Genomic DNA, 22,676 nt, shown 5'->3' with positions numbered 1-22,676 from the left:
GATGAAAAGTTACAGGCAGAAAACCAGAACCTGAGTTTTTCACATTTTTCAGCTGGTGATCTTTTCGTCGTCATTTCTCTCCCGTTGATCCCACGCTCTTTTTGCTGCGTTTCCTGAGTTCCTGGGGGTCTAATTAGTCGGGAGAAGGTCATGCAAATTCGATGCAGTCCCAATACGCTGTGAGTAATGGATAAAGAGTTACAGGCAAAAAACGAGAAATTATTCGAATCCATAAATAATTACAGAAGTGTCAAATAGAATTTTTAATGCTAAGGTGAAACACTACGAATAATCATTTACCCATTCTTTACTATTTGTCTTGTGTGATGAGCGTGAACATACAATTCGTTACATAGTACAGATTACAAAGCATAGTATCATCAATAATACATGTGCAATGTGCATTATATATTATAAGTATCTGTAAATAGGCACTAGATCGTATATATAATTCAATCAACTCTATTCCTCTTACTTTCTTACATTCCAAAAAGCTATGTATTATGTACATAATATACTGAAATGTGGATATAAATAATGAGATTCCTCATCGTCTTAACTATTGCTGTAATTTCTTTCATGTTGTCAGAATGCAAAATGTCATGTTAATTAAGAGCAAAAATTATTAAAGTATCTACAGGAGTGTATGTGCGGATGGATCCATTTCAGTAACTGATTTACTCCAGGGAAGGCAGAAAAAATTAGCCATACATTTTGCGCGTATTGTAAACAATCAAAAACAGCTTCAATTGTACCCGTACGTTAATTGTTTTATCATAAATAATGGTTACGCAATTTTCGCATCTTCTTGTGAGTGTACGTAGATTAGCTTGTGCAATGTATTCTATAATTACTCCAAAAATTCTGTGAAATACTTCATTTATATAATAGCCATTTTTTGAGACACTCGGTATACGCTTGTTTAAAATTAAATAAATTATAAGAAAATTTCAACAATGATTGACTCAATAATTCATTTGCAACGGTAGATGTATATCTGTATATATTTTTCAATATAGTAAGCTTTACAAAAAATAAATAGAGTGACAGGGACAGAGAGAAAGAGAGAGAGAGAGAGACAGATAAGCGGAGAATTAAAAGCATCAGGGAATTAAATGTACGTGTTGTGTGTATGTATGTATGTGTACCTAATGAGTATAATTAATATCTTACAGCGAAATATAGTAAGACGTATCTAGGTATAATAGAGATACCATATCGTATAGAAAATTGAAAAACTGCATCAAATTATAGTTGATTGCATGATTTGTATATATATTACGTAAAGATTATATGATTATATTCTCAACTTTGAATTTAACAAAACGATTCTAATTCTTTATTTGCAGTCATCGTTCATTAGCTTCTTTATTTATAAATGTAATATATTATATATATATTTATTCATAATGATTTTCAATTTGTTTTATACCTCGTATATAATTTGCAGGATCTGATTTTTTCATCATCATTTATATTAATCTAATTATAAAATATTGTCACTAGTGGCCTAAATCACTGGCGTGTAATTTTTAATTACGCATTATATCTTCAAAAATCACAGGTGCGTGAACTTTGTACGGATAATTTACGACGAACACTAGAATTGTTTAAACAAATAAGTATAAGATTCGGGTCTCCAAAGAAGAAAAAAATTGAGCGTCGGGTTTTCTTTTTTTTTTTTTTTTTTTTAATTGCAATTTCCGTTCCAGCGTACCGAGGATTTTTGTTACAATAATTTTCGTAGCACGTTTTATAGGCGATGTAAAAATAATTAATACCCGAATTGGCATTGTATAATTATGATGACCGAGTGTGTTACAGGAACGTGTACTCGGAAAATTGAGATTGGTATAAACGATTAGAGAAATAGAAAGAGAGACTGGTAGTTTCTGCAAAGATTAAGTGATAATTTTATCGTGCATAAGTCAAACGTTCATTCAGTTTAATTAATGACGCATAATTGCGTTGTCAAAAGTTGATCCATGAAAGGAACAACGCGTTACAGGTCATTGTTTGAAACACACCTGTGTATATATATATATACGTCCATATATCACTTTAGGCATATTGAAATTATATTTCCATCTTTGTTTGTAATATATTATTATATATATGTATCTATTATTAATAATATTGTAATCATTAATATTATTCACATCTTTGTGTTTCTTTAGATTATATTCCAGTGTGTTATTACCGTTATTTCTGTGACTCGTATTCTGGATAATAAACGTGATTGTTATCGATTATTTATTCGTTATCATAAATTAATTTTAATATTATTATCATTATTATTAATGTTATTAATGTAATTGTATCGTAATATTTAATTTACAACTTCTCACTAGCATAGTCGAGTCGATGGCTTTCGTTCGTGTTGCGTATTTTTTATGTACGTTCTGAAATCATATGAATAAATTAGTACGCAGTAGTTGCACAATTATCAAGTCTGTGTATTTACAATAGATATCAACAATCAATACCGACGGGTAAGTATTATTATGAATGCAATTATTATTGTTTAAAAATTACATGGGTAATAAAACGAGCAAGGATTAGTAGCACAACAGAAGAGAAAGATTGACATACACCTCGATGAAAATGATCCTTCAGAAAAAACAGAATAACAAAATCATACGAATATCGCGATTACATATTTTAGGGGAACAACTTTCATCGAGAAGACCTTAGACGTTTCAGAATCCAAATAAAGGTGTAAATTGCTGTACTGAAAAAAAGTGTTGAAAGGAATGAACAAGTGCATATCTCAAAATAGTTCTAAAATATATTCATAACGTACGCTGAGTCTATTAAAATATCGCTCAAACATTGCATATTTCGACTTTCGCAATGGTCGAAGAATTGTACTTGCAAGAATAATTATATAAAGGAGGGAGAAATACTGTTTAAAGCTTTGCCAAAAATTCACGCATACTGCCAAATATTCATACAAAATATATAATATAGGATAGGTAAAACATAGAATGAAAAGCGATTAATCGTCGTAATTATCACTGACAAAATATCGTCAATTAATTCCGGGGTAGCAAAGAAGCCTTGCCAAACATTATGCGTTCGTTCATAGCTACGGAAAAACACGAGCAGGAAAAATGTCTGATTGTTTAAAAATTATACAGGTTGCAGTTACAGAAATGCGGAGCAAATCATGCGCAGGAGAAACGTAGGAGAGAATTGTCAATTGATTGTTAGTCTATTTTTTGGGATTGTTTCCTTTTTTTTTTTTTTTTTCTTTTATTATTTGTTCAGCTTACCTATCCTATTCGCTCAGTACTGGCAGAAGGGACCTTTTCAAAGGTCAAAATAAAAATGCATTAGAAAAATTGTGGTATAAATAACTTACTGCGAGTTTTATTTTTTTTTAATTATGAATTATTATTATTATTATTAAGATGAATATTATTGTTATTGGATAAAGAGATGCGAGTAAATAAAGTTAAAATTGAAAATCACCTGAAGGACATGAAGAAATTAAAGAAAAAGCTCAAGAAGCTTGTATAATACGTACAATTAAAAAATTATAAAAAAAAAATGCACAATATTTGCTGATTAGTATATGATTTGAATAAAATATCGTTTCGTCAAATTAATCGAATCGAAATATCACTTATTATTAAAAAATGTATACAACCCCGTTCCTTTTTCCTTCCGCACGAAAATATATAATATTTTTTATTCCGTACGACTTTATTGTCATAATTTTAAGATAAAAATCGATCAAGTAAATAAATAAATGAATAACTACGATATTATTTTTCAAATGATAAATCATCTCGTTTTACTCACAATTCGATGCTCTGTATGGTCGACGATGAGCAAGTCGAGTCGACTTTGACGTGGCAATGCTTGTGACATTTAAGCTGACAGTCCCTGCACTCGTAGCCCTGCTTACCCAACCTTCGAGCCAAAGTTCGCTTGCAAACCTCGCAAATTGTGCCTCTGAATATTGCAGAAAAAATCCATCGATAACGCTACCAAATCTCTCTCCTTACTTTCCCCCCTCGTTATTTTCTCTCAAGTAAACGCAGGTCACTTGACAATTTAATCTTACCCTGGCATGTGTTTCGCAATGAAGGTGTGATCGTTGAAGATGTGCAATTTCGTGCCTTTTTTTCTCCATTTACTCTTTTGCGCGAGAGACAACGGCACGAGGTAGTGTCTGTAAATTATCGAAAGTTTACAATTTCAGACTCGAAATTTATGGATTACAAAGCCTGAGATCGACTGTCAAAATGAACATTCGAAGGAAACTTTTTTTAAAAATATTTCTCTAATTTTTACTCACTTCTTTATCCCGTTCTCCAGGGTTTCCAGAACGAGGGTCGAAGCCTCGTTCAGGTAAGTTCGCGTCGAAGTTCCACTCACTGCAGAAGCCTCGCTCAGACTCGACCTCCTAGACTGTTCTTCTCTTCCTGGTACGGACAGCAAACCTGTGTAAATGTTCTTGCATTACACGCCAGGAGTTTGCCATATGAAAATTTACAATTTCACAGGAAGATTTCACTCGATGGACGAGCATTTCTAGTAATCTCTAGCGGTATACCCTCAAAATTTCTATTTCCATACACCTACACAATATTATTGTCCTCCAAACTTTACTTTTGGGCAGGTATAAATCGTGTAAAACGGGCCTAAACGTGGAATCGACCAGTTCTGCGCCTGCATATAGGCAACCGGGCGTTACAATATCGTTCCTAAGATGGCAGATTGAAACTCGGGCTGCCTGTCTGCAGGCGCCGAGACGGCTTGTTTCCACGTTCAGGTTCGGTATACATATAAGTATATACCCTATTCAATTACTAACAGCTATACAAAAATGCAATTCAATTAAAAGCGAAACGATAAATGTATCAAATGTATTTTTATATACAACTGTGAAATGAACTTACCAATTTGAGTAGGTGCCGTTTTGGTTATAATATGTAAATAAAAACAGAGAGTGTACAGTGAGTATGAAAACGATGATAAGAGAAACTATTTACGTCAAGTTATGTGAATAAATGAAATAATCTTACATACAACTATTCACTTTCATTTACACATTCCATATGTACTTATTGTTTGACACTTATCAGGCAAAACAATATTTCCGGCAGCCAATAATATTTATGTACACAAAAGTACAGCCCGCTATTCAATGCGAACATGTACAGAGCTTTTCATGTTAATCAAATTACGTAGAAAGGTTGTGATACGATTGGCGCGAAACTCTACCGAGTGATTAAAAAATTCCTATAATACTACAATAGAAAAATGGACTCACTTGAACGATTCTTTGATATTAGTATTTCTTAATCGATCTCTGTACGTAATTCTTCTTTTTTTTTCCCACCTGACACTAGATCTTCTTTACAAACTAAATCGATCCTAGTAAAACTACACATCAATCACGAGATAAATGAAGAAGAGAAACGTCCGATTTGTTATTTTTAAAACTAACGCATAACAATTACATGTACGCAGATACTTCATGCACATCTTATGACAAAAGTGTATGAAATTTTATGTGCCAAAAATCCCGAGTGTTAAGTCAGTGTTGAACGAAAACGTAATAATAACGACAGTCTGCGATTATTTTATACTATAGAAATTATTGTTTTTTGTTCGCATTATGTTCATGGTATTCTCACCTGAGCCAGGATCGCGAGCTCTGTCGGCTGATATCGACCTCGAATGGGCTTCTTCGTACGGCGCATCACCTTCGGGTCCGACAGACCGACTCCTGTTCTTTGATCGGCCAAGGCGCCTCTTTATAGTCCCAAAAAAGTCCCGGCGTTTTCTCCGCGTCCTACCTCTCTCTGCGAGAATAAAATTGGCTTGGTAAAAAATTATCGTTTAAATAATTAACGGCGAGAAAACTCGCGACCTTACGAACCTCTGAGTCCTTCAGAATTTGAGGAATTCGGAGTGCTTTCTGGACCCGATCCCGTGCTGTTGACTTTTGTACCGTGCTGAAAGATAGAATAGGCTTTTTTAATGGCTCTGAGTGACGAAAAATATGTGCCCAATGATGACTGCACGACATCGATCGGCTATCTTTTTGCAAGAGTTAAAGATTTTTAGCTGCAGAGTACATGAAACGGGAGAGGAAAGGAAAAACAACAAGCAATTACCTCAGGCGAGACTTCTTGCCAATTTCCAGCTTCCGTCAGTGCAACCTGTTGGATTAGTAAACACACGGCACTCAGCATTCGTTATTATTAGGCTCTGAAATTTAGGTTTGGAAAGTCAGTCTCTCGTCTGGTGAGTTCTCTACCTTAGCTGCCAGCTGATTTTAATAAAAATACCGATGAATTATTCAAGTCGGCATCAGAATTTCAAAATTTTTTCGAAACCTGTCCGATCGTACTTTCCGAAATCTTTTTAATCGTCAACGGAATCCCGCACGTTTCAAACCCAGTAGTCAGTACAACATATATCCAAAAAGACAATACAGAGATATTGTATACCAACAAAAGTCTGCTTGTTAAATAAGATAAAACAAAATGGCAGATGCGTCATTTGTTACTGTACACGGGATTTGAAGCTAAACTCTTGAAATTCCACAGACACAAGATGCAAATTTAAATTTTAGACAACAATTCGAAAGATGATGATGGTGTAATGTCTCGTACCTTGACGATCTGTCGCTCTGGCTGCTGTAAAGAGAAAACAGTATGTATGCATTTTTGTTAATGACAACAGAATGGGATCCGAATCTTTTATCAAACAAATTTCAATGATTCCACTCTTAGTCTGTAGCTGAACAAAACCAAACTTACTCTCTGCTGGCTGTGGACTATCAGCGTCCCCTTGTTCCCGTTGAATTGGCCCGTCCTGTACGGAGAATCGAGCCCATTCCCATTGGAGAGGTAATCTGAAATTGGACCGAAACTTCATATGCAACGTTCTGGTTTCTGATCGTCAAGCAATCAAAAATGGATAAACTGAAGTCTAGTCTAATGTCGATTTCCCCAAATTCTATACAACGACCAGTCAATAAACACATAAGGAAAAGAGAGAGGTTAAAAAACGAAAACGGGGTAAAGACAACACATGGGTACAAAACCGAGTAATCATATATATGGACAAAAAGTGAACACGATAAGAAATTAAAAATTGAGAAATTAATAAATGGAAAGGTACGATGAGAACGGATGTAATGGGAGAGGTTGGAAAGTATAAAAACTATGACAAAAAAAAAAAAAACTGTTGGCGGCGTACTACGATCAGAGGGTAGACCACACGGAATAATCGACTGTGTATATCATAATTACCACCCCCTGGAGACTGACTGCCAGAATCGTATAAGATAAAGGTGCTGTTACCGTTGTTGTAATTTAAGCTAGTGTTGTTCAGATGTTTTGTTGGTGTGTAGCTACGGGTCGGCGATTGGACCGGCTTGATGTTCTCTTTGACTTTGTACGGTTTGGTCCCGATCTGCGGCACCTCGGCGCCCTCGATGAAGAGGAACTGAAAGTCGAAATATCGAGTGAGACTAGCCGCACCATCGAAGCATTCGCAATGGTCAAACGGAACAAAGTTGTAGGAGCAACGAACAAATGCGAGGACATCGGTCCGACTCGATGCTCGGTACAGTACATAGCGAAGCCCAAAAATCCCCTGTCGAAAAAAGGGAATGTCAGTGACACGCCTCATGCTACCTCGACTGTCAGGGTCCCCGTAACTTCGTCCTGTTCATAAGGCCGAGCCTGCAGAGGTATGATTTGTCTCTGACTAGGGTTGATCAGCAATTCCTCCACACCCACGATCCCAAGTCCCAGGAAACGCTGCCCTTTATTAACGTGGTCGTAAACCTCCAGCAGCACCTCCGACGTGTTCTGACTAACGTCGCTGAAAAGAAATTTCATCTCACAATAAGACATTCAACAAAGACCTCCCAGGGTTCCCGGAAGTTCTTTGAGACCGCAAAGAATCCGGCACGAAAAACGTTCGCATGACTTTGTGGATTTGGGGGTATTTAGAGAATTAATGAATAGCTACGAGAATTCAACACCTTCGTCCGAGCGGTTAATTTACACGAATCGAGTAACCGTATAAGTGACTGTCCCACCGATGGTGTTTCAATACATGAAACTTACAACAAGAAAGCTTCGTCCCAATGCGGATTGTTGACGTTGTCCTTTTTGATGGAAGTTTGATTTTTCTGTGGTGGTTCGTCGAGTTCTACAACGCAGTAGGGTTCCTTGCACCCTTCGGCGCCACCGATATCGGATGCCTTCACAATCTTGACCAAAAGTCGTCGGTCGCCACGGGCGTATTGCATGGTAGGGGAGTGCCTCTGGTGGATCTGAAGATGTTGTTGATCTGTCACTGTATTCGAATAATTCTACAAGCAAAGCGAATTGGGGAACGTGTTCGTTTATTCGTTTATTTATCACCGGTAAACAGAGGATACATGTGAATCGCACCAATATCAAATCGAGGAGGTTTAATCATATGAATGTGTATAGGGGACTGAAAAGGAGGATGAACTTTTGGAATCCATGTCATTCGCAGTAACGTTGGCCATTTAACTACGTGCAATGTTTGCGCGATGTCGCAGAAACGGTTCAACCGATTTACTTCAAATTTAGAGAAAGCGTTGTTGGATAGTTTACCCTCCTTGCTATTATAAATTTGTGAATAAAAGGAACCTCTTGAATAAAACAAACCCCTATCAAATTGAATCTTTGCAATGGTGGTGGATAAACAAGTTCCCAGAATTGGCCCACTTTTTTAACCACCTACTAATTTTTACCTCTTTAAAAAACTTTGCTCACCATACTGTCGTAGTGAAGAGGCAGGGAGAATCCCGGCTGCGGTGGTGGTTCTCTCCATAGTCTGGGGCAGGTTGGGTACTGTACGAGGTTCAGATGAACGTTGGTGCCACGAAGCGCACCGACGACGATCTCGGTCACGACCTCTTGCAGCTGGCTCTCGTCCAGGTCCTTCTTTATGGTTCCAACCGGAGCCAGAGACACCTTGACCTGGGGGTGAAGCGTTCGGTAACAATTTCGTTGACAATTCGATCGATTGAATGAACAGGCGAAGTCTACCGCGTTGGTAAAGGTTCGTCACTGAAATTCTCAATGATGACTAATTGGCAGTGCTCCGTAGCAGGAGAAGAAGAGCACGAGGGTGAGATTTACTTGGTATAGTCAACCACTAGGTAAACATTTAACGAACCTCCGGCCATCCGTCGCACTTCAGATCCAGCAGCAGCTTTTCTGTGATACAGACCAAGTGAAGTCGCGCTCGGAAACGGTTGACGTTGACGCGATAGTGACTGGCTTCGACCTTTTCACCTCGCTGTCGGAACGCTTTTAGCTGAAGAGCCGGCGTCGCTTCGCAGTCGCAGGTAATTGTCTGTAAATACACAACGTCACGCAATTGTTAACGACTAATTACTCAGGGGTAGATGATGCTACGTCATCGATCATGACGATTATTCAACGCTGGAGCGTTATTTATAATTCGGTTAAAACACACTTACGACGTCGTCCTTCGAGTCGCATTCGCAGAAGATGTTCGAAAGGACGGGTGAATGCGTCTCGGGAAGAACCCGCACGAACTCGACACCGACACCATGCTGAAAGTAGATAATTAGCTAGTAAGTTGGAGCAAATGGACTATATCGTATGTAACTGCGTACACTGGATCGAGTTGCAAATACGCTAAACAGTTTCGTGCATCCAAGACTAAAATGGTTTTTCATCGCTTCGTGTACGGTACCCGAATATATATAATTAGTGTAATTACAGTACCTGGTTGGATCTAGTTACTTCGCTCGAGATGTAACAGGATATAAATAATAAAAAAGAAAAAAGAAAAACCAGGAAACCAATCCTGCAGCGAGACACGTTTAGTAAATCTATACGGATTGAACATTGGGTTTCTTTTGCTGTGCTTAACTTTAAAAAGCACACGAATCCATCTTTTGTGAGTGAAAAACAGTAACTGATGACCCTTCTGCACGAGCGTAATTTTTCAAATTCGGTGTATGCACATCTTTACAACCGTACGACTGCGCCAACTTCCCATTTTCTATGCATGATCGATCGTTAACTGTAACATAGCTCTGAGAATTCACCATATTTTTACATCGCGTGATCCGCTGCCATGGCCTACATGTAGGACATTGATTTCTAACCCGACTAATTTCTACACACGAATAATGTAAACAAAGGAATTGATTTGTGGGAACGACTAGTTGATTTGATGTTCCCACAGAAACCACAAGCCTCGAATCGTTATCCTTATCCCTGATACTGCCTCTTGCAATTGCCCCTATAAAGGTCACACGCAATCCACATTACAAATATACGTCTCATATATTTTTTTTTACACTGCAGTACATGGGAACTAAAGAAAAAATGTAAATTGGAACATGTTTATATATAATGGAACTTTGTTTTATACGAGAGAAGTTTGAAGAAAGATTTATTTACTCGGCCATTAATTTCGTCTTTAAGCCTGTTTATTTTCTTACCGTATGTACAAAAAATTAGGTGAGAAATTATTCTAAAATGATCGATTCATCTTCGAGGAATTGTTGTATTTAAAAAAAATTCACATTTTTTCAACTTGCTACGTGTCAAAATTTTGAGTTCACTAACGAGTTCGATTGATGAGATACACAAGTGATTGGAAAATGTCAATTCCATGGTTGAACTTTTGTTATCATAACAATCTGTTTTCATTGCCATCATTGAGGCTAAATTTGTGATGATTGCCTAACTAAGATATAAAATAATAACATCCAACTGCACTTAAACTAGTTTAGTTTTTTTTATAGCGAGTAAAATTATGTGTGTCACTCATTCAATGTTATGTAAGTTTTGGCCCTTCGGTATAAGAAAAAGTGAAGTGATCAGAAACGGACGTAAATGCGTGTCAGCGACTGGCATGTACGTATAATGAGGTCGCGACTGAAGATAAAATGCTTGAGTTATTCTTAGCTTCCTTTTAATTTGTTTACCAACGCCTTCTTATCCAAACTGTGTATGCAGACATGTAAACGGCGTGCAAAAACAGCGCAGGCTTTGTTTTATTACAATATCACGTTTCGCTGCAGATTCCTTTGAATTTCCTGTAGTGGTATGGAACATGAATTGATTTTAAAAAGAAAAGTAATGAAATTTTTCGGTTGGCGTATAGGCATAAAAAAAATGCACGAGATCACAATTTTATACGATTGACACAATTTTTTAACCAGATAGACAATCTGCCAACAAATTTCATTTGAAATGAACCGCATGAATCAAACAAGTCCACATCGCTTTAATCTAGCTGCCACCTCGTTGTAAAGTAAAATGGTTCAGGGACGATAATTTCTACTCTACGACTGGTAAGCCGTAAGTATAATAATACAGAAGGAAAGGTGCGCTTGAATCCAAACCTAACGGATCGCAGTTCTCCGTTCACTCGTGGTTCCTAGTTTTCTCTTCCACGCACAGCTGAACATCGCACGGAACTCCGTAGAGTAGCAGTGACATAAGCAGAAAGTCAATACGGAGCACACAAAATTAGTTTTCACCAACTTTTAGCGTTGTTACATGAGAAATTCATAGTTACATGCATGCCTGCGGTCAGGTTTTTAATTAGCCATGATATCACGTCTGCCGAAACCATGGTCGCCTGAGTAATCGCGAACCGTACAGCGAACGAGAGACCTTGGCCGGTTCTGGTGTGGTGGGGATCCAGAATTAAATTCGGTAAAAAATGAAAACGGGTTACGGACCGTCTATCATCCACTGGATCCCGTAACACACGCCACGACTCTCGAACCGTATCTTCACACCCTGATCCGCAAACCGATCTGCGTATTTTCATTGAATATTTCTTATAGCCAAAGAAAACCGCGTGCCGTAGTATATGCCAAGGATTAGGCATTTTGAATCAGGTATTTGAGCTATAAAAATTTCGTGGGTGAAAAATTGAGGCGCTTGTCTACGTGGACCTTGTAGCGGACGTCGAGAGGATTCCAACGATACCTAACAAAGCGACATTCTGACGATTCTGTGAGGACATATCGCGTCTGGAAGCATGAGAGTAGCCAGCGAGGAAAGTGTGACTAGCGCGCGAGCCGATCGCGCTAGTGCCCGACCGCTAGTTGGGGCAACGCCGTTCTGGCGTTCTTATTCAATACGCAATAACTCACGAATAAGGCATGGGAAGGATGCTTTGTCGCATATCCTTGGATTCCTCTTACGCTCGGCTACAACCTTGGCACTAAGAGAAACAATAATTTCATACGCCGTTCAAAAAAACCGGCACCATTCAATATCCCGGAAAACTGAAAGTGTTGAAAATAATGAATCAAACCAGAGAACTGCTTTCTGAACAATAATTGTTCACCGTCTTTACTCTTCGTAGAGGTAATCTAAATTTTCAATGTATGTACGGTGTCTGTTGATTCAATTTGTAATACTAATACGTAAAAAGTCCTGAAAACGGGTATAAAGCTGCGCCGTTTGAACAAATTAAAATTAAATGCTATGTTAATCGTTTTTTTTATAACAAGCTATTTCGCGTAATGATATAAGCATTTCAATCGAATTTATACGAATATCTGCTTTTATAATTGCGTCACAATTTCATTATCGTTAAGCAACATTATATAGGTATAATTGGTGGTCAGTGTGCAGCCACTCCTTGGAGCAATTTATAGCCGATGACATAGGCTCTCTACTTGTTACGTATAAATTTTTACGTTCCGGCTACTGCCGCGAATATGCGTGACTCATATTATTCTTTCCTTTAATTCGAACCATTATCGTACTACATTATTTATGTACGTGATATATCCGCTAATTAGCTTAGAGACAATATCACATATTCAACATTATCTCGTCAGTTTTCGCGATTGTTTCTTCTTCAGTATAAACAGCCATGTTCAAAATTTGCTTCACAATTTGTACCATACCATACTATCAGCTCGTTGACCCATGCATGTACATGAATTTCCTTAAAAATATCAGAGGCTCTGATCTTCCACGTCCCTGTCTTATCCTATCGATCTATCGCTTCAATCTGCGAAGGAACAAACCTATCAGACCCTACGAGTAGGAAAATGACGCTCCACCCGTCGATCGATCGCTTTCAAAGCTGTCACAGCCCTTGGTCACAGCTATAAGTTCATCCCCTGTCAATGAAGCGCAAAGTATTGGAGACCCGCCGATGGAATTCGACGCTTCGATGCGGCAACAAGGAAAACTTATCCGAATTAATTGGCTTTCCAAAAGTTTATTGACACTACCTTTATCTATAATTATGTTAATGATTGACGCACAGTCTACGACGGGTTATTGATAATACTCCCAACATCGAAATGTAGGTATACTATTGAAACGAGTTATGTTACGTTTTGTCGAGTTGGTGAAAGTACGGAAAAATCACATGCGGGCTTATAATCGGAGCTGACACTAATCGCGACGTGCATATGCGTAGGGATGTCAAAACATATACACATCTCAATCATGAATTCCAACACGTGCGCGACGCGCATAATTAATTCTCTCATTACAGCGCGGTTCCTCCATAGCGAATGTAAACTAACGATAATGTATAAATATAAGTCGCGTGACGTTAATAAGAACTTGGGTACAAATGACATGGAAGTCTTTGCGCCGCACGCTGAGTGCATTCTAATTCGCAGTAATCAATCCGTTGCCAAAAATCAACCCTGCGATATTGTAAAAATATTTGTATTGTGTGTATCTGCTTCCGAAATTTTGAAGCCAGATTTTTTTGAGACAAATTTGAGATAGGGAATTCCTAAAGAAGAAAACGAACTTTCGGAAGCAAATAAAAGTATCTTTTTATTCGTTTAGTATTTTTGCAACATTTAAAAAAAAAAACATTTTTACACATCCCCAAAGCCGACTTGAGATAACCGATCTCATTTTCAACGACGTGTATGCACTGAGAAAAATTTCATCTGTTACAGTAACTAGAAAAATTGAGTAAAACAGGTATCGTTAAAAAACTGTTTGAATATTGTTGGAATTACGAAAAACGTGGTCCGCCTAACCATTTTGCGCTACTGTCGATCCTTTTTTGGTAATTGCAACGCAAAATCAGTTTGTGAGGTTTACTCTACTTTTTTAGTTAAATAAGGCTTCAACGTCAATTTATCGTCGCACAAGCGTTAAATTTTCGCAACAGTTGCAAGAAAATATAGCAACAGCGATCGTAATGAGAAAGAACAGCAACGGATACTAGACTTTCGGGTAACAGCTAGAAAACTAATTTTTATTTTCTACCTGGGACTATATTTTTCGATTGTGGTAAAAAATAAAAATAGTTAAAGACTGAGCGGTAACCGGAACTGAAAATTTCTCTCAGTGTACATATACACTGCAGACCGGCGGCGTCATCGCTTCGGCGAGGATTATTTTATTTTTCATTACATCAGAAACAGACGGTATAGAGGCGAAGGTTTCGTCACGGGCTGTCAGTGGCCTCACGAGTGGCCGCCGCTGACGTCATCCGTTCGAAATAACCACATGTCTTTGCGCATGTGCGCTCAAAGTTCTGCACGCGATATGTATGTATGTATATAAAAGCGACCTAAGTATAGATATAAGTATGTTCTGTCTACGTACATTATGGCATAGGCAAAGAGTTAAAAGGAGTTCACACAGCGTCGTAAATTGGACGTACGTAACGAGTTCTCCTTGCGCAGCTACGTCCCCCGTGATTACAGGAAAATTGATATCCGAAAATCTAAACGAAAGAATTTCTCGTCATTTTTAAAAATATTTTCGCTATTGCACGAAATTTAAGAAAGAAATTTAAATCCAAGAAACGTTTACCAACAGTTTTCCCGATCTTCGACCAATGACGATTAAAATATCATACAGCGGTGATTCAAGTTTGTTTTTAGACGGCTTCTTATACTTTGCTAGCTTCCAAGATTCTAACGCTCATATACCTACCCTGCACATCCGGTGCGGTACCCACCGAACAATAATTCATTTTAGATCTCTCTTTCTGGCAATTACTTCGCTTCTACGTATATTTCTCGAGTCTAGCAAGAGATTCCCGCAGACAGTTTGAAAGTAACAGTTGCTTAATGGTCAGAGAAGATTAGACAGCACATCTAGCCGAGCACTCAGCCTAGAGTATAAAATATTGACTAAAGCTTTCTATTTCAAAGTTATAATCACGTTTCGACGATTACAAAGGGTTCGGATCGAAAGCGCGAGCTTGATCGTTAAGCGCGATTTTATCTATACCTATGTTGTACGCGTATCCAGGTACGAACCTCATTATAAATTTATGATAATTTACCCGCGGTGGTTCGGTGAGTTTTATACGTTTATGGATACAGGCGTATAAGGGGTTGCGGTGACGTCACAGCTGCGACGCTTATCGATTCGAAACGCGCCTCGTGCCACGCGATGACGTCACGATATAAAAAAAGTTTCCAGCCTAAAGGTCTCCGTGAAATTTCCCTTAGAATTTCAAACGTCGGATTTACACCAGAATCGTCGAAAATTGTTCCACCCCTGGTGAAAATAATTTCTACGCCAAACTACGATAAAGTGCAGTTCGTTGAAAATCGTAGGGAATTGTCGAAAGGCGTCGAAAATTGTAATATTTTGCATATAAAATCAAAAAATTTTTTACGAAAAATTATAAAAATTCACAATTTTCTATAAAAGATGATTAACAATTTCCCACACGGAGAAAATAGATTTTTCTCTCGTAGTATTATTAGAATTCCGTTGGAAAGTGCAAGTTCTTCTGAACTCCATGAATTTTTGAACCACCGCTAGATGTCGTATATCTCTCACGAGGAAAACTTACGGCAGACAATTAAAAAAAAATACCTAGCAGAATTTCGTTCTGCATTCAAAAACTGATCTTATGTTTTGAACATATTCCAGACGGATTTAGAGAATCTGTCGTATATTTTTAAACTCACCTTGTCGCAATATGCGAGTCTTGTGAAAGTAACAAATATTTGATACTTTTCTAATCCAAGAATTTCACAATATTCGACAACAAATGATATCCATTTGCGAATCTGCAATTGTTTATAAAATCCGACGATAACCTATGAAAAATTCTATATCAGAACTACGAAAGTTTCCGAATTTCTCTACTTATTAGCAAAACCAATTTTGTGGTTAGGCGTCTAAATTATTTCCACCAGGTGGCGCCGCATCGATTTGTAAGTGGCTTAACATCGGAACAGGGAACTCGGTGACATCTTTCACCGCTAGGCTGAGTAGCGAGTTATCCTTGTCTCGCAAGAGAAACGAATCGAACTATGCAGCTGTCGACCAGGCCAGTACAAGTACGCTTTCACGTAATTATAGTGCAGATGAAAACACGTTATTTACTTGCGTTATTAATTTCACCAAACGTACCCAGCTATAAATATACCTACACCTACATGTGTATACAAATACATGTACCGCATATGTTTATATTTTGGCACCTGGTGGTGTGCGGTCAATGCTTCGAAATTAATCAAAAGCGCGCCTACGCGCATATTAATATTGTGCAAAGCAAATACTTCCGGAACTCGTTTACATTATCATAAAAGCTTTTCCAAGGTGAAAGAAGGGGGGAGTATTATTGCTTTCTTCTCGAATGAAAAATCTAGGTTAGAATTAACAAGGTTAGTGAATACTTGACCGACCGATACCGCCTCACTTCCGGTGATAAGACTTCGCCGTGAACAGTACCTTGAAGCTATCGCGTTTCCGAGAAGACGAGGTTGAAGTTAATAACGTTGCAGTAACGATGCGTGTTTCGGAAAAATCGTTACTTCCTACCTTTAGAATTGTCCAAAACTTAGTCAGCCATGATAAACAAAACATATTAACATTTTTAAAATCCAACTCCTAGAAGATCGTTCTAAAATTCCTCAATGAAGATTTTTCTTCCCCATATTTCGTTACGATAACGTTACTAACTTTAGGCTCTTCCGAAAACTGTGTTCTGAATCAATCATTCAAGGTCTTATGGGACGTATATATTCTAAACCAAAAGTGAGTCTCGGTGAGAATATTGAATACTTCGCAATGAAATTAAAGTCTCAAAAAAATCAATCACAACCAAGATAATAATAAAATTCGTTTTATATATGATTAATGCGAAAAAGATATTAATAAATTATTTAAACAAAGATTTGTGTAACAAATCTCTAGTGACCTTTTTGTTTGTTTCGTATAGAATGAATTGATTATGTGGTTTTACGAATATTAAGTATTTTATTATTGAGTAGAATCATTTAAACGATAGATCTTCTTGTGTAGTCTAATTGTTGTCTTTAAATTTAATATTAGTTGGCAGTTTTTTTCATACCCCCTGTAGGGACCTCACATTTAAGCTTACTGTACATTCGAAATTAATTTTGGCAATGAATTATTATTATTATTATTATTATTATTATTAAATTATTATTCTACTGAATAGGTATGAATGTTTTGGAAATTTCCCCTTTCCCAAATACTCTAATGCTCTATTTATGAAACTATTTGTTTCAAGTCTCTAAAACTTCTTCAGTGTAATGGATAACGATTTTACGAAAACTGTTCCAAAAATTCAGGACTTTTGATACATTTTTCGAAAAATTGCGAAGTGTTCAATATTGTCAGCGAGACTCACTTTTAGTTACGCATACACGTCCCATAAGACCTCAAGTCTATACGTGTAAATTTTGCTGGTAGACACCGAAGTACGCGGCTGTTGTACGATTTGCAAAATCTTGATTGAGGAAGAAAAGTTAGATCGATACGCATCCCTGTGTTCACCTATAATTGTTTATCAGCCCGGCAATGAAACACAAGATTGTTATATTATGACAGCTGGTTAGCCAACTGTGTCGGTCGTAAAACTGATCGAACGATTCATCGCCGGCATTCGCAGTAAAGCCAAATCTCTCAACCGGCCCCTTGAAATGAAACTGATCCCTAAATTCCATAGCGAACAATGCACGCCTCTGTTTGCATTCGATAACAAGTCTCTAACGCAACTCGTAAGTGGGCCAAGCGAGCGAGTCTCCCTAACTGCGTTGAATCGCCTCAAGTCCAGCTGCTCTGACAGTGTAAAATTTGTAATACTTCTCATGGTTCACTTCGAATCGTCCGAATTACTTGACGATGAGAATATCTCGGTGATTCTGTATTCAACGGATGCAAGGAAAGAAGTTGACTTCACTGTTGGTTCGTAACGTGAAAATTCACACTTTCGGAGAAGCTGAACATCTCCTTGGTTCTTACCTACACACCGGCAACCGAGTATATTAATAAATGCAAGGACGTTCTTTACGTTGCAACACGCGATACACGATCGATTCTGGCAATTTTCAAAGCCAAAAATCATCTCGTAAGCATTTGTGTTTGTTTGTTTTTTTTTTTTTTCAAGTTTCTTACGTCCAAGTCAATTTCGACATAAGTCGACGCCGCTGTTGATTACTCAAAGTCTGCCAATTGCGACACGCTCCAGAACTGCAACACCGTCACGTATATAGTAAACGTAACCGTGTAAGCCGAGTCAGAATTGAAACGTCATTCTGTAAGATCCCTTTCGCACAACTTTTGAATTCAACTCTCTTCAAATGCACTACAGAGACTGAGCGGGTGTTCGTAAACGAAATTTTTTTTTTTTTCTAAGAACGTACGTGCCGAGTAGACCGGGTTACACGTTATGCCAAACTGTAGCCGTAATTATCTGCGGAGCTGTCGTGATTATTCTTATTCAAGTCACCTTTGCTCGGCAGCGATCTTTCAAATGCCCCGAGCCCACGAAGCTCGTTCCGCACACAAAAGGCTCGTTCGTTATTTCATCCTCATTCGCACATATATACATACAGACGACACGTAGTCGGGGATAAATAGCAAAATGAGAGAGAAATAGCAATAAGAATAATTGGCACTTAATTGGAACATCGCCTTCCGAAACAAACGGCGTGATCCAGAGGCCTGACTCACCTCCTCGACAGAGCCGGCGGTGAATTCGTTGAGTGAAATTACCCAGGTGGCGAGTAGCTCGTTGAGGATAACAAGGTCCGAGTGCAGCCACACTATCAGCTCGTTCACCCATCGCACAGCCTCGGCGTCAGCCCCGGTAGCAGTTGGAAGATGAAGAGTCCTCGAGCTTCGCGCGGGGCTTATCAAGGGACCGGAAGTCTTCCGTGTGAGCCGTTTCCTCACCGGTGGTGTCGGCGGCACGTACCCCGAAGATCCACCCCCACCTCCGCCGGGACCAGCGGCCAAAGTTCCGGGACCAGCGCCGATCGACGAAGACTTCAGTGAAACTGAAACCGGAGAGGACGCGTTCCGCGAATTTTGGGCACTCCCTTTGAGCCCACCGGCACCAGGACCTCCGACACTAGCACCAGCACCGGGAGTGACAACACCGTCCACAGTTGCGTGCGCCGCGAATCCATGACCGTCTTTAACGGATCCGGACGCCCCGATGGCGTTCAGGGCGAACCGATTGTAAACGTATTTACCAACGCACAGCACTATCAGCCCGAAGAGCATCCAACCGAACACCAACATCGATAGTGTATCCATGGTAGTGTCACCGGCCGAGTCAAAACTGCATATCAGATCGTCCACCCGCTCGGCCAAGTCGGCCATATTGCCCCATCGTTCTGCCAACCAAGTCCAATTGGAATCCAAAAACATTCTTTTCTATTTTCACCGACGAGCAACCGTCTCCCGGCCCCCACCAAACAGCCAACCAACACGTTGCCTATTTATACCCTTTCCTGCACCCTGGGCTGCTCGCCGGACGGATCTCACGTTTCTCCTCCGCGCTACCGGCGCCGGTTATGCGGATTGCGATGCTGACGAACCAGCGACGAGATCGTTTCAAACTCGATCCGAGCACGTGGCATCTGTCAAGTTTCAAGCACTTCACCCTCGTGCGGTGTTTGTTATCGAACGGAACGTTTCGCTTCTATCGGCGAATCAACCGCGGCGTAAGGCACTGCTGCAACTGCTTCGTTTGCGATGACCCAAATTCTCATCGGATTTCCCTCGGTTATCAATTTGCTGGTCGCCACTTTCACCGACAGGAAAACTTACCCGATATGAACTCGGCATGTCACCATCTGCGAACAGTCCAGGGCCCTGGATCGTTAATCAACTTACGTCGATCGGCACCTGTATGTGTAATATTGTATAATATACTACATATAAAAGTTCACGAGATTCACGATCGATGTCAATGTTAAGTAGATTCAATTTCCTTATGTAAATTCCAAGTAAGTGCACGAGCTACTTGAAATTGGTACTGAACGTTAACTGTATCCGAAGAGACAGTCGTTTTCTCAAACGCGAAGAAGCTGTGAAGTTCGGAGAAGTGAATACCGTATGATATTCGAAAGCGAAAGCGTCGAGAATTCCAAATGTTTTCCATCACAGCAGAATGCTAGGATGAGGGATACCGCCATGCCAGTCTGTTAATTTCAAAAGTTGTCTCTTACCACATTCTGGGACTTGGAACTAATCGGCAATCCTATTCTCGAACCGACAAAAGCTGTGTGTACACTGAGAAAAATTTCATTTGTTACGGTATCTAGAAAAATTGAGTACTAACGTTGATCGTAATGATAAAGAATAGTAACGGATACTAGACTTTCCAGTAACAGAAAACTAGAAAACTAATTTTCATTTTCTACACTGAAAGAAATTTTATTGCAATATTTGGTTTTCCGCAGAGCATTTTAGGGACAACCGAGGTACAATCATAAACATTCTTAGAATAATAGGACATTATACTATTTCTATATATAATAATATTATCTTGACAAGCAAGAATTACTATATGATCTTTGAAACATTGTTATAAATGTTGTGCATTTCGTTATTCACTATCGTACTTTTCACGACTGTACCGCCGATTGTCCCTAAAATGCTATATTTTATTGTACTTTTGTGTACGGGGAAAAAGCAAATATTGCAATGAAATTTCTTTCGGTGTACCTATAACTATATTTTTCGATTGTGGTAAAAAATGAAAATAGTTAAGGACTGAGCGGTTAGTGGAACTAAAAATTTCTCTCAGTGTATCAAACTCATGTGGTGCTTTGAACACGTGGTCAGCCTGGACGTTTCGTAGTATCTGATAAAAGTATCCCATACGGTTTGCACTTGGCGAAAAAAATTTATTTCTCAATTCATCAGATAAAACGAACAAATAATCGCGGTGTCGGTGATATTATTGGAACCCGATCTCTCATCGATATTTTCAGAAACAATGACCGATCGCTCATGTCACAACAATGTAAATCTGACTACAGTGCATCGAACACATCTCAACTACGAACGAATGGTATACCTGTGAAATGTGCAGAAATGAGATTCGACTACCGATATAAACCGCAGCATCTTCCTCTCCGCATCAGCACCGCACCCCGAACGTGACCATCATCTCCGCGTGGGGTAAAAATCGTCGATCTCTATCTGCCACTCGAGTGACGGACCACAGTTTGCACTATTTCCATGCGGTCGATCTCCACTTTATCCCGACCATGCGGCATCTGTCAGCTGCGTAAACTCCCTAACCGGAATAACAGAGCTTCCGGTGTTCGCGTGCCCGCAGGAAATGACTAAAATCGCGAACGGAGATTACGATAAAAAGTCTCGGTCACCAGCTACCGCGCCGCATCAAAGCTGCGAACTCGCGACTCTCTGTGCAAACCGCAATGCCGCTGCCATTCGTTCGAGTACCGGTTCGTTCGACTGCTCGGAAACTACTCCGCACCTTCAACACGCCGACTCCCGGAGACCGACTGCGAAGAGAGATCCCCTTCCTTGTGCCTCACGAATGCCAACCTTTGACGCCGTCCCGACGACCGAGTATCGATCCACCTACACCGACATCGACGCACTCGTAATGCACTGTTGTGTTTTCGGTATGATACGTCGTCTCACACGCACGATTTGACGCAGAGCTAAAGAGATATCCGCATTATCTTCATCCGCGAGATACAACATTTTAAACGTGTTTGTAAGGTGTAAAATAATCGCGGTACGGACTTCCATGGAACACTGTTTTATGTAGATCCAACACCGTCTGACTTTTGAATTCTGAGTTATTGACTTGGAAAAATTCTTACACAGTATTCCACACCGGCGACTTCTGGTCAGTTTTTATTTATTTCAATTTTTTATTTTCACGTCGTCGAGTCCGGAATTGAATTCGTCAACGCGAGTCTCTTTAACGTTTACGCAAATGAATTCACGTGCCATTGGGATATCGAGCGATCACCCAATTCGGCGGCCGACTGTTTACGATACTTAAGTGTGTATACGGTTTCTTGGCACTCGCCTCGTCTCCGTATCGAGTATAACATCATCGACGATATTACCTTGGAAATTTGACTTTCATAATAGCTGTTTGAATACAATTTTTTCCTTTCCATTTCTGATGTGTTGACTTCCGTGGGAAGATGTGTATGTACATAGATGTAACGAATTATGTATCTTCAAAATCCTAGCGTTACAACTTAATCCTTGACTTTTCAGAAATCATTCTCAAGTCGCACACTTTCGTTTCATCTGTTCTATTCTCACCGAAAATTATGTACTTATTTTACTCGAGGACCATGCATTGCCACGGTCAAAATCTCGGAGTTTTTATTTTCGGTAACTCTTCCCACTCGAAGTTGCACGTTGTATTAAACGTGTTTGAAAAACTTA

The 22,676-nt window shown here is 39.2% G+C and overlaps 1 protein-coding gene across 10 annotated transcripts; it reads right to left on the bottom strand.

The window, feature by feature from the left end:
• Positions 1 to 289: 289 nt before the first annotated feature.
• LOC124220475 (uncharacterized) lies at positions 290 to 21,776 on the bottom strand. 10 transcript variants are annotated; one of them, XM_046629418.2, is made up of 18 exons: positions 21,313 to 21,771; positions 18,954 to 20,083; positions 9,497 to 9,592; positions 9,190 to 9,369; positions 8,784 to 8,990; positions 8,103 to 8,350; positions 7,665 to 7,854; positions 7,278 to 7,473; positions 6,783 to 6,877; positions 6,636 to 6,659; positions 6,135 to 6,179; positions 5,897 to 5,972; positions 5,652 to 5,819; positions 4,307 to 4,451; positions 4,073 to 4,180; positions 3,808 to 3,960; positions 3,276 to 3,308; positions 290 to 2,402 (listed from the first exon to the last, which is right to left on the bottom strand). In XM_046629418.2, the coding sequence occupies exons 2-17, from the start codon at positions 19,653 to 19,655 to the stop codon at positions 3,281 to 3,283; spliced, it is 2,661 nt and encodes an 886-aa protein (XP_046485374.1). In that variant the 5' UTR covers positions 19,656 to 20,083; positions 21,313 to 21,771; the 3' UTR covers positions 290 to 2,402; positions 3,276 to 3,280. The 10 variants fall into 10 exon arrangements, with proteins under 10 accessions (XP_046485374.1, XP_046485373.1, XP_046485372.1 ...); XM_046629417.2 differs by lacking the exon at positions 3,276 to 3,308 and having other exon boundaries at positions 4,307 to 4,433; positions 21,313 to 21,776; XM_046629416.2 differs by lacking the exon at positions 3,276 to 3,308 and having other exon boundaries at positions 18,954 to 20,135; positions 21,313 to 21,770.
• Positions 21,777 to 22,676: the final 900 nt, after the last annotated feature.

This window comes from Neodiprion pinetum, chromosome 5 (genome assembly GCF_021155775.2).
Source record: "Neodiprion pinetum isolate iyNeoPine1 chromosome 5, iyNeoPine1.2, whole genome shotgun sequence".
Classification (NCBI taxonomy): domain Eukaryota; kingdom Metazoa; phylum Arthropoda; class Insecta; order Hymenoptera; family Diprionidae; genus Neodiprion; species Neodiprion pinetum.
This window is presented reverse-complemented; position numbering and strand designations above follow the sequence as displayed.

Coding starts and splice junctions, on each gene's coding strand:
- LOC124220475 (XM_046629416.2), bottom strand. CDS start 19,655: ATGTTTTTGGATTCCAATTGGACTTGGTTGGCAGAACGATGGGGCAAT. Junction 9,370..9,496: donor GCGACTCGAAGGACGACGTC/GTAAGTGTGTTT, acceptor GTGTATTTACAG/ACAATTACCTGCGACTGCGA. Junction 5,820..5,896: donor AAATTCTGAAGGACTCAGAG/GTTCGTAAGGTC, acceptor TTATTCTCGCAG/AGAGAGGTAGGACGCGGAGA.